This window comes from Rhagoletis zephyria, unplaced genomic scaffold, assembly GCF_001687245.7.
Source record: "Rhagoletis zephyria isolate East Lansing unplaced genomic scaffold, Rhagoletis_zephyria_1.1 Rzeph_scaffold_02177, whole genome shotgun sequence".
In the NCBI taxonomy this organism is placed as follows: Eukaryota; Metazoa; Arthropoda; class Insecta; order Diptera; family Tephritidae; genus Rhagoletis; species Rhagoletis zephyria.
Window position 1 is genome coordinate 21,865 of NW_016159261.1, and position 17,643 is coordinate 39,507.

Here is a 17,643-nt window from a genome sequence, read left to right on the forward strand (position 1 = left end):
CATCTTTCCAACCGTATGGAAGGAATCGTTCATAACCCCGCTAAATAAAAGCGGTAGCAGGTCCTCGGTGGAGAACTATCGGGGCATAGCCTAGCTCTCTGCAATTCCTAANTGAGCCGTTAACAGCCTTATTTAATTTAACTCTTAAAGAAGACATCTTTCCAACCGTATGGAAGGAATCGTTCATAACCCCGCTAAATAAAAGCGGTAGCAGGTCCTCGGTGGAGAACTATCGGGGCATAGCCTAGCTCTCTGCAATTCCTAAATTATTTGAAGCAATTATTATAAATCAGTTGCCGCATTCTATCTCCTCTACCATTTCATATTGTCAACATGGGTTTTGCAAAGGCAAATCAACTTCAACAAATATACTTGAGTTCACAACCTATATCTCAAAAGCGTTTAGTGAAAACAAAACTGTGGATGTTATATATACCGAATTCAGTAAAGCATTTGACAAAGTATGTAACTCGTTGCTCATCTATAAACCTGATCTTCTTGGTCTGCAACCTAATTTTTTACGTTGGATCTCTTCATACCTTTATGATAGATCCCAAACGGTTATGATTAAAAATACTATTTCTGACGTCATTGATGTTACTTCAGGAATCCCGCAAGGTAGCCACCTAGGCCCCATTCTGTTCATGCTTTTTATAAACGATATTTTTACAGATATAAAATTTTCAAAAATTTTAATAAATGCAGCTGATGTGAAACTTTATAAACCGTACGTATCAATAAAAAAACGCATTTGCTAAAAGCAGACTTAAACAGCATGGCGAACTGGTGCTATGTAAATCGTATGCCTATAAATCTGCAAAAATGGACCTTGGTATCACAATGAATCCAAAACTTAATCTTAATTAATGTGACAGTCAACAAGGCTAAAGGTGTACTTGCATTTGTGAAACGATGGTCAAAAGAATTTAGTGATCCTTATATCACTAAAACCCTGTTTAAAACATTAGTTCTACTGAAAAACCCGAATTAGTCCCAACAATACGGAATTATCCCCAAAATCCCGAAGAAGTCTCGAAAATTTCGAAATAGTCCCAAAAATCCCGATATATTCCCGAGAACCCCGCAAATATCGAAATAGTCCCAAAAATACCGAAGTAGTTGCGTTGCATACAAGAGTATTATTTAGTTGAAAAATCAAATCAAATTATTCGCTGTACAAATCAAATCACAAATCCATTTGATTTCATATTTGGTTGACGAAGCAAATCAAAAATAAAATGTATTTTTTATAAGGTTGACGAATCAAATCACAAATAAGACTTGTCTTTTATTTGGTTGACCAAGTAAATCACAACTAAAATTTGTTTAGAATTTGATGCAACTTTCAATTCAGAAATAAATTTGATTTATGGATTTGTGATTTGACTAAATCAAAATCACGCAATCCTGCCCCGTAAAATACCTCAGTGTCGCAAGGAGGGAATTTCAAGCCGAAGCCTATTAAGCGTTTGGGTTGTGATGTACAGGCATGGGGTATGGGATCATTCGTTTGTTTGTGTAACAGAAGTTGGTAGCCTATCTGGGCTTTTGTGTCTTCATACATTATAAGACACGGCCTGTATTTATTGTACGCGGCTGACTCTTCAGGGAGATTCCGATCCTCAGTTTCTAACACCGTATCGTAGGAGATTTGCACCCGATTCTAAAAGTGGTTGTCTTGGATTTAGGTGGACTTGAAATGAGAACAGTAGTCCATGAAACGATCTGTTTCTGAAATAAATTTAATAGAAGCGAACGGTTGCTTGAATTTCTTTGTGGTTGACTTTCCACTTGTACGCGTTGAGTGTTGGGAATCCGTGGAAGTAGCTTGGGCTTTTTCCTCGTCACTCATCTTTGGGCTTTTTGATTTATCTACTTGAGGAGCACCAAGCATTCAGTAACCCGAGAGAGAAAGAAAGTGAGTTGATAAGTTACGATAAATAAAACGAAATATGTACTGGTACCACTGTACCGGCCTGAGCAAAAAATTCAATCGCCGTACCGCACTTTTGCTATATGTATATATTAGGGATGTGCGATTTGTCAATTGATCTAGCAAGCTGATTAATCGAAAGTCGATTAATTCATTAATCAAAGAATAATTACTTTTGATTAACCAAATTGTTAATTTTCCGATCTATTACACATTGATTAATCAGAATCTAATTAATTTGATTAATCGGCGAACTGATTAATCACAACCTGATTAACCAGAAATCTGAGTAATTGATGTTATATTTTGTTTTTCATTTTAAGGAGCTACAAACATATGTATGTACATATTTAAGTAGTATGAACTACATAGTACGTACTTGTTTGGCATTTTATATTTATTAATAAGAAAAATATTGAATGTGCATATGAACTAGAGATGGGCAAGGGGCTAAATTTTCAGGCCTGGCCCGGCACGAGTGCAAAATCAACTTTCAAAAACACACACAAGCCCGCACGTTAGAATTTTAGTGGGGCCCGGCCCGGCCCGGCACTACCGGGCACGCCCCAGCCCGGAAATAAAGAGCCAACTTTTATTGTATGTATACATATGTACATATTTTTAATTTTGTGTTTATGTCCATATGTATATTTACTTCAGCGAATCAATATTTTACATCAAAAATTTTTATAATATATTTTCTGGGAAGTAGAAAACGTGGAAGGTATTTTATGTACAGATATGTATGTAAACAAAACTACTAATTATCATATATTTTCTATCGGGTTCCAAATATTTTTTTTTTGCTTTTTTCTTATCAAAAGAGTTTTAAATATGTACTATTTTTTATATTTTTTTTGTACAAAAACTAAATTTTACTAAATTTTTAGTATTAGCAACGGGCTTTTTCGTGCCTTTTCGTGCATTTATGAAATTTTACTGAACGCCCAGGTCCGTACCCGCGGGCTTACGCAGGGGCCCGTCGGGCCGCTGCCCAAAAACCGGCCCGTGCCCATCTCTAATACGAACATACATATTTGCACATACAAACTTATGTACTTATAAACAATTTTCATTTGGTTTGAAAGCTAATTCGAAAGAAATTAACAAAGTTATTCAGATTTCAATTGATTTTTTTGAGTAAACAGAAATAACTCAGGATATCATTAATCAGAATCTGATTAATCAAATTATTTGCTTAATCAGGATTATGAATAATTAAAAAACTGATTAACCGTTTAATCGCACATCCCTAGTATATATTTAATGTACTAGTAAGCCCGGCACACGTTGTTCTGCTACACACCGATACATAGGCAGGTTACATGCAGCGTAGATATTATGGGTCTTCACACCTAACCTTGGTACTCGGACAACGAGTTACCGAATACCGAGCTCGGGGTGAATATCCATATTGTTTCTTACGTTTCATTTGATATCGAAATTTACATAAGATTGTTATTATTGTTCACTACGTTTGAAAAAAAACGATCTCTGGTTACGGTTCAAACATCAGCCAGGGGAATAGATAACATTGGATGGTGTCCAAACGGTGAATTTTTTGTTTATGTTGATGTGCGCATGTTTATATGTATAAATACATACTAAATTACTTTGTTGCTATCCTACCTATTTCTCCCCAACATAAACATACATATGAAGTATAGCCCCGAATAACATTGGGAAACTACCGCTTCGGATATGGGCAGTTTGTAGTTAGCGCAAACGAACATATCGACACGGGATTTTTAAGAACGTTGCGAGAAGCACAGAAAAAATTTCTATAAAAAAATAATATTTTTTCTAGGGTTCAAAACGCCCACAAAATTTCATTGAAATCGGTTGAGCGGTTTCGGAGATTAGCGCAAACAAACACATTGACACGGGATTTTTATATGTTAAAATAAGCACGTTGTGAGAGGCATAGAAAAAATTTCGATGAAAACATAATATTTTTTCTCGGGTTTATAACATTCACAAAATTTCGCTGAAATCGGTTAAGCGGTTTTGAAGATCATTGTAAACGAACACAGTGACACGAGATTTTTATATATTAAGATAAGTATATGTACATATGTATATATGTGACACGTAAAGTTAAAAGGGACGTACGCTCAGAAAAAAAGATTTCGAGAAAAACGACTTTGAAGTTTACCAAGTTGATTTTGATGCGTCTGAACGTTTTAATGGATTGAAACTCGTTACTCGGAGGTTTTCGTGTCGCCGATTACGAATCCGATGTTAGTTTTCCAAAATTAAAAATGGCGGATCCAATATGGCGGATGACTTTTTTAAAAATTGATCAGAATCGCTTGAAACTCGTTACCCGGGGGTTTTTGGTGTCGCTGATTACGAATCTGATGTTCGTTTTTTTAAATTTAAAATTTGGTCGGATTCATGAGAAACTCAAAAATGTCGTTGACACCGAAAACAAGGTCAGTGATTACGAGTACGATGTTCGAAAACCCCCGAGTAACGAGTCTCAAGCGAATTGATTAATTTCAGAATAGTTTGTCAGATTTGATTTTTGTGTACTTTTTTTTGTGAAAGTGCCTAACTTTGAAGTGAAATTGTGAGAAAAACTAATGCAGCTAGAAAGCTGCGATTTATTGCATTGGAAAGAGTGGCCCGTTTACTATAAAAGTCGATGAAAAAGTGAAAACCGATGAAGAAACCCAGTTGCGCCGCAGGGATTGCGATTGCGATTGTGCTTTTATTAACGGGAATAGAAAATATAAAAAACGCAATTGGATCAGAATTTTTTTTTAATATTTATTGGCGTCCAATGGTTTAAACAACTAAGAATATTTGCTTTTCGTGACAATCAGATTACATACCTGTAGTGAAGAGACCTGGTAGCTGCGATGCTTCCGCTTTGATAAAGGATTTATATGTATATAGTATATGTATTTGTGTCTACATATGCTAACATTAGGGCGGATCCCTAATGTGTCACAATATTAGGGCTGGTCATTACTTTGTGGAAATATTTAGACTGATGGTCTAAACAACCGATTTTTTCTGACCGTAGGTCCCTTTTAACTTTACGTGTCACATATAAGTATATATTCATATTTTATGAAGAGTTAGGGATAAGCTGATATTTGTGTAGTTTATTAATATTTAATTGTTTAATATTCATGTGAACGTTTGCTTGTGTGCATATATTTATGCGCGCTCATATATCAAAAATTATATGTGTGAAAAAAATGAGAGAGCAAGTAATCCTCGTAGTTATTTTCACTTTGTTCAAATGAAGGGACAGGGGGGCCAAGCCCCCCCTTACTTACAAATTTTTGCCTATATATTCAAAAATAGTACCAGAATATGCTAGCTTAATAGTTTAGCTTAATAGTTAGATAAGTTAACGGCCGTTACTTACTAAGCGGTGTGAAAAAATACCAGCAAATAATCTGCAAACTAATAATTTTGACTAAGCCCTCATATTTATACATATCGTCGTTTAAAGTACAAAACCGGGTATCGTTGTGCTGCAACACCGCGTAACTGACATTTGTGCCAAAAAAGATATTTGTTTACCGGAAGCTCCTGGCATCAAGCCTTTATCCATTTATACTAAAATATCGATTCTTAGACATAAGAAGAAGAGATAATTAGGGATGAAAGAGAAAACCGTTTTGAAATAGGACTAGCTTTACTCTCACCTACAAAATCTTGGCAACCTTGTACTTTAAACGACGATATGTATATCATTTAAGAGAAGATATTGCGCAACTTTCAACGATGTATACATTTTTAGTGTATGTTACAAAATTCCCGAGGTATTTTACAGAGTATACGGAAAATTTTATTTTTTATTTAGAATAACGTCTTATCCGGCTATATTATCCGGTTTAGTTGAGATATTCTCCTTTGACCACATTTCCCAGTACTGCAAAGCTTTTGCCATTCAGCTGGGAGTGGCCAGAAGTGATTCGTTTGCTTACGGTTCAAATCGCAGCTCACTTCCTCCGGATATTTATATCCACGTATCCCCTAAGTAGCGACCAAACACCCGCATCAAAGCGAGATTCTTCAACATCTCTCTCATATGTGCCAATGCCCCGATGGAACAGGCATCCAAGGATCCGTTTATGAGCGCTTGGAGAACAATTTCGAGCGCGTCACGATATAAAACTCGTGCTTGCCGACTTCAATGCCAGGGCAAGCAAGGAAGGGATTTTTGGAGCCACTATTTTAAAACTCATCTTCATAGGCTCACAACTTGAAACGCCAGGTGGCGCTGGAGTCGAGTTATTACTAAAAATCGTATTTATTATCCGATTTGGCTCATATTCGAGATATATATTGGTAATGGTAGGGGCAATATCTACTATTAGACCAAAAGAGCTGCAAGGTGGCGCTGGAGTCGAATTATTGGTAAAAATCGTCAAGTGAAGTCAATCGGAGACATCAAGGATCAAAGTTAAATTACCACCGTTAAATCAATCACCAGAACGATTGCGGTCCTTGTTTTACGGCGACTAAACAGAATAAAGATAATTCTTGATATATGCCTACAAATACAATAGTAAGACTTCTTACGGTATTTTGTCTGAAATAAGGCTTTGTATATTGGATATCTGTGGACTAATGATACTCCACATGTTTTAAGTGCCGCAAACTGTGGTATACAGATTCAAGGATGATTCACCATCGGACCAGATAATTGTTGCCACAAGAACTTCTTCACGGGCATAACGCTTTCGTTAGGTTATTTAAGATGGCAATGGAGGATATGCCTTCAGACGACCACAAAACCAAACGTGAACACGAATTGTTGGTAAAAACGTTGGACCAAATGTTTAAATAAAAAATTAATTTAAATTAAATAATTTTTTTTTTTAATTTTAATTGTTGCACAGGTCTCTAGCAATAATTTGGCTTTAACAGATTGAAAAAATATCAATTAGTCGACGAGTTATAGCCAAAAAACCATATAAACAATATGCTGAAAATCGGCAGTTGACTGCAAAGTTCGAAGGTCGATTAAAAAAAAATTCGAACTAACATAAACAAACGCCGCGATACGGGTCTTCTAATTTAGCCTCTATTTTCATCCCTCACTCTCAGAATCGACCCAACTTTTGCTAACCTGAATTCGTTCCACAGTGTAATAGTAAAGAAGTGAATACTGTAAGTAAAAAGAATACTGGTAAATCAAAGAAATGCAAAAAATTCAAATTTGGTGTGCGTGGCATGCATTAACAAAGAAAGTTGTGGGTATTGAGGTAAAATTGTTCTGAAGTTGAGGGTTGCGGTTACCGTGTACGCACGGTATATATTTTTCATCGGATAAACAGAAATTAATTTAAGAACAATTATAAGGCTCAAACTATGAATAACGCGTTTTTATACCTTAGGTACAGATTGTGAGGGGGTATTCAAAATTCTCAGTATGTATATTTTTTGTGCATCATTAGATCTATAACTTTAGCAGTCACACATTTTTATTATCCCGACGAAATCCTTGACGATGGTACCGGGAGGGGAACGGTATATGACGGTAGGAGGTTTAGTTTGGGTTAAAGTCTCACACTGACTAGGTTAGGCTTTCGATGCTTCTTCCTCGTAAAAAAAACATGTGCAGTAAAAAGTTAATTATTTAAACCGACGAATAGTTTTATATCAACTTTTGCGAACTTCATTTATGTGTTTTTGTACAACATACCACTATTGGTTACAATAATTTTAAGGTAATAATAGGTAATAATTTTTTAGTAATAATTATTGGTTTTGAAAAAAAAAATAAAAATTGTATAGGGCCCCCCTAAATTTCGTTCTGGCTACGCCCATGCGCGGGAATATATGAATATTTATATATATGTACTATGTATAGATATATTTTCGCTTAGGAGATCTACGCAAATACTGCTTCTTCTATAAATACATACATAGTATAAAGGAAAGTCGAGATCCTTTGTACGCGGTAATCTCGAAAACTACCGAACGGATTTTGACGAGATTTTCTCCAATATACTTTATATTGCAACGACAGTGATCTTTTTCAATTAGAATTAATAGGGTTGCCACCTGTCTAAAAAAAAAAAGATCCGCACCGTTCGCTGGATTACAAAAGTTGAGGTGTCAAATGAAAGGGATGGGCCTCTAGAAAAGCAAAAATGTTTTATTCTTTTGAATAGGGTTGCCACCTGTTGATAAAATTACTATATACAATCATAATAAGCATAGGCATCAGTTCTGCAACCGTCGCAGTCAAACGTAGACTTGGCTTCTAGATGTGCAATAATGGATTATTTTTCTGAGTAGGGTTGCCACCTAATAAAAAGTAAACAGATTTTCATCGTTCGCTGGATTACAAAAGTTGAGGTGTCAAATGAAAGGGATGGGCCTCTAGAAAAGCAAAAATGTTTTATTCTTTTGAATAGGGTTGCCACCTGTTGATAAAATTACTATATACAATCATAATAAGCATAGGCATCAGTTCTGCAACCGTCGCAGTCAAACGTAGACTTGGCTTCTAGATGTGCAATAATGGATTATTTTTCTGAGTAGGGTTGCCACCTAATAAAAAGTAAACAGATTTTCATCGTTCGCTGGATTACAAAATGGGATATCAAATGAAAGGGCATAGTCTTCACATGTACAAAAATTTAAATTTTTTTGAGTAGGATTACCACCCATTTAAAAATTACTATCTTCTATACATAGTTTAAAAGAAATTCGAGATTTTTTGAACACGCAAATCTCAAAAACTACTACAGGGATTTAGACGAGATTTTTTAAGTATAATCTGTATCGATAGGAATATTATATTTAGTACTTTAAATTCCTATAGGGTTGCCACCTGTCTAAAATATAAGATCGGCACTGTTCGTTGGATTACAAGAAATGAGGTGTCAAATAAAAGGGCTCGACGTTTAGATGTTCAATAATGTATTACTTTTTGAGTGGGGTTGCCACTTTTTAAAAATTATAAGATCTTCACCGTATGTTGGACTAAAAACTGAGGTACCAAGTAAAAGGATATGGTCTCTGCATGTGAAATAAGTTTTTATTTTTTGTTTAAGTGGGGTTGCCACCTACATATTTAAAAATTATGTATGTATAAAACGCGAACCCTGTTTTTGTTAATAACTTTAGATTTGCACAGTTCATTCAATTTAAAAAATGAGGTGTCAAATGAAAAGTCTTGGCCTTCAGATTTGCGGTAAGGTTTTATTTTTGGAAGCGGGTTGCAGCCTGTGCGAAAAATTAAAATATGTGGGCTGTTCGTTAGATTACAAGAAATGAGATATCAAATAAAAGGACTTGGCCTGCAGATGCGCAATTATATATTATTTTTGTTTAATAGCGTTGCAACCTGTATAGTTGTCAATCACACCTCGCGCATACGAGGCCGGCTAGTCTTTTATATGTAATATACATATGTATTTTTTTCCTTTTTTGACGTAAGTGGGGTTAAAAGAAGTTAGCTTCTTACTTACGGCTCTATTTGGGCTTTGGGTACTTAAGGTTTTTTGCTCCACTGGTGTGGTTCTCTGGTGGCTACGAAGGACTAAATCGCATGGTGCGGGGGCTGCGTTAGTTGCGGGCGACGCAGCGGCGAATCTCTGGGCTTGCTGGCTAGGATGTGTGGTCAGCCGGGAGCGGTGGGTTGGTTTTGCTGGGCGGCACGGAAGGCAATCTGGAGATTGCTGAACGACGTCGGCTTGTATTTGGCGGCTTTACGGCACTACATTGCATTTTAACACTAAGAACGCTGTGGATGGAGCACGGGGACACACAAAACGGCAGCGGCGTAGTCGCTAATATGGCACTATAAACTGCGCGACCGTCATAACGCAAGTTTCCTAAAGTTGGGGTTAGTTTAATGAAATTAAAACACCGAACTGCTTGCAGTTAAAAAGATTAATTTGGTTTTAATTCAATTCGCGATAACGAATTTTACTTCGAGTTGCAAATTTCCGGGCCGCACGAATATGCGTAAGGTATATAAAAATACAACTTCTAAAAGTACAATTTTTGGTATAATCCTTCAACAAGATATGTAGCTGTGTATGTATGTATTTTTGACAGCCGGCGATCGTGCAAGTGGGCTAGTAGCGTACGCGTCGCCAACTACACTGTAAAGGCTGGTTCTCACTATGTCATATTTTGACATCAAAATTTGTCGACATATTTTGACACAAGTTTATCTCTTTCATTCGCACCTTCGCTTATGATATTATGAGCCAAAAGCAGCAGGTAAGCAGCGCATGTATACGACTGAAGACCTATCCTGATCTAACTCAATCGATATACCGTTTTCTAATCGCATTTGACAATGTGTTTTCATTTATTTGACGACATATGTCATTGAATTTGACATAGTGAAAACAAGGCCGTAGCTGATAGTGGTGTTCACGTTGTGAGCTAGTTAGTGTGAGTTCAGTATAAGTACGTTTGGTAGAAATAATTCAGTCTATGTAACTCAATTAATACAAATGGTTAATGCAGAGTGCGTACGCTACTAAAATAGGAATATTATAAATTTTTGGAAAATGGGCATAGCCACGCCCTTTTATGATTACATGTGTATATCTCGGTAACCGCTCGACCAATTTCTCCCAAACTTGGCACGATTGTTGGTCTTGGTACCACATACCAAATAACTTAAAATTTTTAAAATCGGACAAAAACCACGCCCACATCCTATGTAACGGTTATTTATAGAAATACGAAATCTTCGATAAATAAGTAAATCTACCGTTCGTTCAATTTGTACCAAGCTCGGTATGATTATTGTGCTTGCCACATAAAGGCAAACCATTATTTCTATAACATTGTTTAAGAATTTTGGAACTATAACTATATAAGTTTATCGAAGACGTTTAAAATAGGGGTAAAACCACCCCGGCGTACCATGTAGCGGTAGTTTTGGAAAGGTGAAAAAAACTATATTTAATAATTGCGCCGGGTATCTAATGTTTGGTTCCACCCGAACTTATATTTTATTTGTTTTTATTTTGGTTTATCTTAATTACGAAAAAGCATCCTTGAAGTGCAAACCGAGCGCTTCATTTTATTATGGGCGTATTTGAATTTAATATTTGAACAAGTTTTCATTTGATTTAAAACATTATTATTTTTTTTTTTGGATTTTACCATTTTTCCGCCCAATCTAGATTCTATGTATGCATATGACACTAATGAGTTTTTGGGTTCGAATTCTTACTCACCCATCATATCCACCTATATCTGCAATAAGATAAACTGTTTGACTTTCCGACATGCGTAACTTCTGAGATGATGTGACGGGTTTAGACAGCTTCTGTGCTACGGCCGAAAGTTCTCCCAGATGGTTTATAATTTCAGATACTTTTGAACTGACATCCCTTAAATTATAATACGTAAAAAAAGAATTTGATAATGTGAATAAATTCAAAAACAGCTGTGCATATATACATATTGTCGTTTAAAGTACAAAACCGCGTATCGTCATTCCTGAAATATACTAGCCAGAAATGCGATTGCTTTATAAAAAAGAGAACTATTTTGAAATATGAGTTTTTACTCTCTAGAAAATAATTTATGCAACCTCACATACGCGGTTTTGCATTTTGTTGATACGCGGTTTTTACTTTAAACGACGATATAGGTTTTGAAAGTGGCATAAGTCACTTCATATGTACGTGTTGTGCATAAATGAGCGGTTACGGCTCATCCCCAGCAAACATTTGGAGTCATAAATGAGTATTACGCTCATAATAAGCTCATTTAAGACTCCGATATGAGGGTGTTTCCCTTTCCTAAGAAGGTCGCCTTATATGAGCTTAAATTCATACATCAAGTGGGCCTCAATCATGATACAAAAAAGAAGGTAGTTTCAACAAACAACTTTTGACGGATAATAAAATTTTTTGAAGTTTCATAAATTGTGAGTATACTCAACGGCCTTGCCACTTTGATAATATTAAAACAATAAATCGGAGTATTTTATTTCCCATATTTATACCAATGTAATAACATTTCAAATCAAAAACCATTATCAGTGCTTGGCACTTTCTTTACTTATGTGGTTGGCACCTTTTTTTATTAAAAATATTTAAAATGTAAAAGGAGACTCATCGTAATTGTTCTTTTCATTTTGTAATAAAAACCACGCGCGCATTATTCTGTTATTTTTTTGTTTTCTTATTTTGAATGCAATCTTGCGATTTAAAAATCGAATTCTAAAAAGTTTTCTTCCCAAATGTAAACTTTTTATATTTCGGTTCATATTTACTTTTAAATTTCTCATAAGATTTTGTAAAAAATTAAGCTTTGTGATTAGCGCATCATCACTAAATTTCACAAATTTTTAATTTATGCAAAACACCTGAAATCGGCTTGAACAGACCGCCCTCCGATAAAAAACTAACAGATCGTCGCTAAAAGTACAAAACCGTGTATCAACAAAATGCACAACTGCGTATGTGAGGTGGCATACATTATTTTGTAGAGAGTAAAAACACTCTTATTTCAAAATGGTTCTCTTGTTTTACAAAGAAATCACATTTCAGGACGAATGGACAAGGCTTGAGCCAAGAGCTTGTGTAAGCAAATCTAATTTTTGGCAAAAAATGACAGTTACGCGGTTTTGCAGAACGACGATACGCGGTTTTGTACTTTAGGCGACGATATGTAAGTATACACTTCATTCATGCTTTCTGAAATCTAGTCGTCAACCCCATTTTCGAAATCATGTAGCATAATTTTCTAGTTCATTATATTCCACATCTTTGAATGTACTGATAAAATCTACTGCCTAAAAAAAAAAAATATTTCTTCTAGTGATCAGGTAGCATGAATTTGATGAAATGTCATAATTTTATTAAAAGTCAAATGGTTGACAACAACAAATAATGTCATTAAATGAAACTACCTTCTTTTTTGTATCAATATGATTCATATATGGCTCTTATTTCCCTCATATTCGGACTCTTTTCAGGCTCTTATTTTCCTAATTTGTGACTCTTATTGGCCTCATATATGTGTAATTTTATCTCAAAATTCATTAGGCAAAATCTTCTTCCATAAATATAATTATATATTTTATACGTTAGTAAGTATTATAGATATAAATAACATGATTGATTTAATATTTATTGTAATGTTGATGGGTGGGCCTTAGGTACATACATACACATGTGTTCAAGTTAAGTGACATTTTGTCCGGTTTTGGTTATTTTTCTTTTGTTTATTTAATGTTTATAATTTTTTTATAAAAGTCTAGCACATAACATAAACAGCACCACATAAAACCCCATTTCAAACTTTTTGCAAAAATTATCAAATTCAACAACATTTAATAATTGCACCTAAAAATTTTAAACTTTTAATTAAAATGTTTGTCTTAATTTTTAGGTATGCAGTTTTATTGCCCATTACATTTTAGGAGGTTAAAGTACAAATTTTTAATCGCTAGAAAATTGCGTTGCCAAACTTTTATAAAAAAGTTATAAACATTAAATAGTTAAAAGAAAAATAGCCAAAATATCGATTTGTGTGGTGCTGGTTATGTAATTTTCCAAACTTTTATGAACAAATTGTAAACATTAAATAGTTAAAAGAAAATTAGCTAAAACTGACCAAATGTCACTTAACTTACACCCCTATTCTGCAACACTTGCGTATTCGGATCTTGCTACGAATCGTAGAAATGGTATGCTGCAATCAAAATCGTATCTTCGAACTATCGAAATTCGTAACAATGACATGCCTACTAACGAACGAGAAAAATAAATAGATGTGTGTTTGCAGGAGATATTAGTGGTGTTCATTTAAACAGATAAATTTGTCGTTCACGTATATATACGTATATTTTTATCTACTGCATTATGTATATGAATGAACAAAAAGAATGTTTGTTGCCCCTTATCGAGAAACTTTGGTACGGTTTAGTTTTTTGATTTTGGGTTGTTATATCCAAACGCATCACCCGGATCTAAAAACATTAACATCCACGTGTAGCCAAAGGATTAACCTTTAATTAAAAATAGGCTCCAAATTTGGCTTCTGCCCTCTTCTACGGCAACACAAAAAGATAATTCTCATTAATAAGACTTATAATCCCTAAGCGCGGTCGAAGGCAGAAGCAAGCGTAACCAGGTGGTGGACCTAACAAAATACATATTTTCAATGGCTTGGAAGAAGCTGTTATTGCATTAACTGTAGCTCGTTTCTGTAATAATTCTCTACCGAGGCGAATTGAGATATGAATTCGCCGCTCTGTTCTGTACTTCCAATGAGTAGTAGAGAATGACGTATATTCTCTACCAGTAGTGAAATAATCGGCAGAGAAGAGTTACAGAAACGAGCTACTGGATTGAGAACCAGTTCTTCAGGCATAGGAGGTATAGCTTGTGGCTCAACAATTCAACTAGAAGCTGACATAGATGCATCCATGGTTACTCCGCATATCTTTGAGAGTCCATTGCCATAGCGCGTACTAGAATATGTAAAAGAAACCAATTTTTCTTCCTACAGCTGACTTCAAAAACCAACTGATAACATGCTGCATATTTTTCCGCAAGGGTTGCAGCATGTAGATTTTTTGTTTTTCGTAACGTAGCTCCAAATAACGAATTACGAAAATTCGGGTTCTAGAATAAGGGTGTTGATAAGCTGACCACAAGGGTACATACCAGTGTTGCCGTTTTCTAATTTTCGAGCGTAGTGAAAACATACTAAGAGTGAAGTGTTTCGGAGTGACTTGGGAGGAAAAGTGAAGTGATTACACAGTGCTACAAAAAGCGTAAAGTAGAAATACCTGGGAAGTTATGTATATTTTCTGGTAAATAGGTCTTTTCGAGTAAAATCAGAATCGAAATATGAAATTTGTCAAACACCCCCAAAATCTTGATTTACCATTAAAAAAAACTGGGGTTTCGTACTTTTGCGCACTTATAAGCCTGTAACTTAGTTCATTATATCATAACTAACAGGCAACACGGATTTACATGTGGTAGGTCGACATCCACCAATCTATATCAATACGTCACCTATATTTTGGATAAAATGAATGGCAATAAAGATGTGCACGCAATATACACAGACTTCAGTAAAGCTTTCGACATGGTGGACCACAACATACTACTTGATAAACTTGTTCTGTATGGAGTAAAAGGGAATGCTTTAAAATGGTTTCGATCTTACCTGTGTGAAAGATATCTGCAAGTCAGAGTCAATGACTATATTTCTAGTAGTTTTGGTTCTACTTCTGGAGTTCCGCAAGGATCACATCTGGGACCAATTCTGTTTAATATCTTCATAAATGACATTGGTAATGAACTTAAGTCTGAATATCTGCTCTATGCAGATGATTTAAAGATATATAGAAAGATAACCAGTGATGAAGACGTTGATATGCTGCAGCATGATATTGATAAGATCCACGACTGGTGTACAACGAATAAACTCTATTTAAACACGAGAAAATGCGCTGTTATGTCCTACTCCCGTTCGCGTGAACCGCATACACCTGTATACTGGTTGAACGGTCAACAATTACAGGTGGTCACAACCATTAAGGACCTTGGTGTAATCGTTGACAGTGAACTAAGTTTCGCCAGCCACATAAAAAACATAGCATTACGAGCACACAAAACGTTAGGGTTTATTCTCAGATCTGGCAAGGATTTCCGAAATCCGTACACTCTCATCCGACTGTTTAATGCACTGGTAAAACCAATCATTGAGTACTGCTCTATAGTTTGGTCACCGTTCACAGACCAGCTTGTCAATAGACTGGAAGCTCCTCAGCACAAATTCTGCAAGTATTTGTCATACTTTTTAAGCTCTTCGGGTGTAACCATGAACACCAATGAAGTCTACAAACATTTCGGAATCAGTAGCCTCATGAGCAGAAGGCAAGTTGCCGACCTGTCCTTCTTCTACAAAGTAATCAATGGTCACATTTGTTCACCTGAAATTCTTGAGCAATTTGGGTTCATCTGCCCCAAAGTGGGCCTCAGAATCAACCGCCAACACGAAACAACAAGGACGACAAAGAACTACATATTTTGCACGGGCCTAACAATAGAATCGCAAGACTTGTAAATGAACATTGCTCTACTTTAAATTTCTTCGGAGGAACTCATGCGCTGTTTATGAAAAACGTGAAGGATCAACTACTTCTTACTTGAAACATCATACACAGCTATACGATAGTGCGCTTGTTATACTAGTCTTTTTACATTGAATTGCGTCATTGAATTGTTTAATTGTTCTTGTAATGTAATTATCCTAGAATGTTTAATGTGTTAAATTATTACATTAGTACAAAGCCGATTGGCGTTAAGCGTTAAGCATTAATAAATTAAATAAATAAATTTTGAACCGAGTTTCGGTTTATTGATGAGTAAAGAAACCTTAAGAGATCTGTGTGAATTTACCCAGCAAACACATTTTTTTTTACTTTTTCACCGTTTTTCAACGGTTTTTACGGTTTATAAGAAAACAATACTAGTCCTAAATTGATTGTTAAACTAATTTTAATAAGGAGTAAAACGAGTGTTTACTTTCAAAAGTCGGATGCAAGTTTACTGAGTTATCAAACTTTTTATGAAAACAAAATGTTTGCAAAAATATTATTTTTGACTATACTTCTCAAAAATGTTTTCGTGACCGTTTTTTTCTTAATTAAGCATCATAAGTTTATCATTGTAGAATATTCTAAAATCATTTTTATACCCAAGCGAACTTGTGCACAAGGGTATTATAACTTTGTTCAAATAACGGTTTGTTTGTAACAGCCAAAACGAATCGAGATAGATACAGACAAATATATCGCACACTAAATCAAAAAGAGTCACAACTCAAAATTTTTCAAAATCGACTTTTTCCCATAAAACAGTTCTCAGATCACATCCCCAACGACTGGGAAAAATTCTTCTCCAACACTGCCTTCCTTAACTGGAGAAATGCCGTTATGTCTGTTTTAATGTTACTTGCGTTTATGTTACCTGCTTGAACAGTATCAACTAAAGAGTACTATTTATAGTTGTGACAGTTCGCACTTAAGCAATAATGTAATTTTATTTTCAGTTAAAGAGTCTTATTTCGCCTTGTGCCACTTTAGTTGAAAAAATTTGAAATAGTTTGCGATATCGTTCAGAGGTGTGATTTTTTTATAGAAAAAGTAAGTATAACCAAGCGTATTATCTTTGATACAAGTAATTATGATAATTGATAATTTAAATCAATGTAAGTATTACTATTAAGGTTAGAGATAATCTTGAAATCATATTAGAAATATGTATATTAAACGAGGAGTATGGTAATACATATTCACTTTATACAAAAATGTTACGTATACGCCGTGCATTGCATCGTTGAATTTACTCTTAAACTTGAATTTTATACTTACCTTTTTACATACTTACCTTTTAAATTGAATACTGACCTACAATTATACTTACCTTTTATATCCATACTTACCCTAAAATATACGTACATTTAAATTCGAAAAATCCTAATCTAAAACCATTAAGAACAAAATATTATGTATGTTTGTACGCTCACTGCACACCTTAGCGAGCGGTCATCGACGGCCGCTAAATAAGTTGTCGTTGAGTTAGCTGTCGTGGCCTTTGCAAATTATCAAAATTAAAATTTATTAAAATCTAAAAACTTATTGTGCACAAGAAAAATGAAAAAAATTGTTATCTGAAATAATGTTTGCGAGCTAAAAGTGTAAAATAAAGAAATTAAAACTATATTAACTT

At 35.0% G+C, this 17,643-nt stretch overlaps 1 protein-coding gene across 1 annotated transcript in view; it reads right to left on the reverse strand.

The window, feature by feature from the left end:
• The window catches only part of LOC108366171 (alpha-tubulin N-acetyltransferase 1-like), a 41,952-nt gene that overhangs the window by 8,836 nt on the left and 15,473 nt on the right, over positions 1–17,643 (reverse strand). Inside the window, exon 2 of the mRNA XM_017620488.1 lies at positions 11,116–11,271. Within this exon, the coding sequence (XP_017475977.1) occupies positions 11,116–11,271 (156 nt within the window). The remainder of the gene's footprint in view (positions 1–11,115; positions 11,272–17,643) is intronic.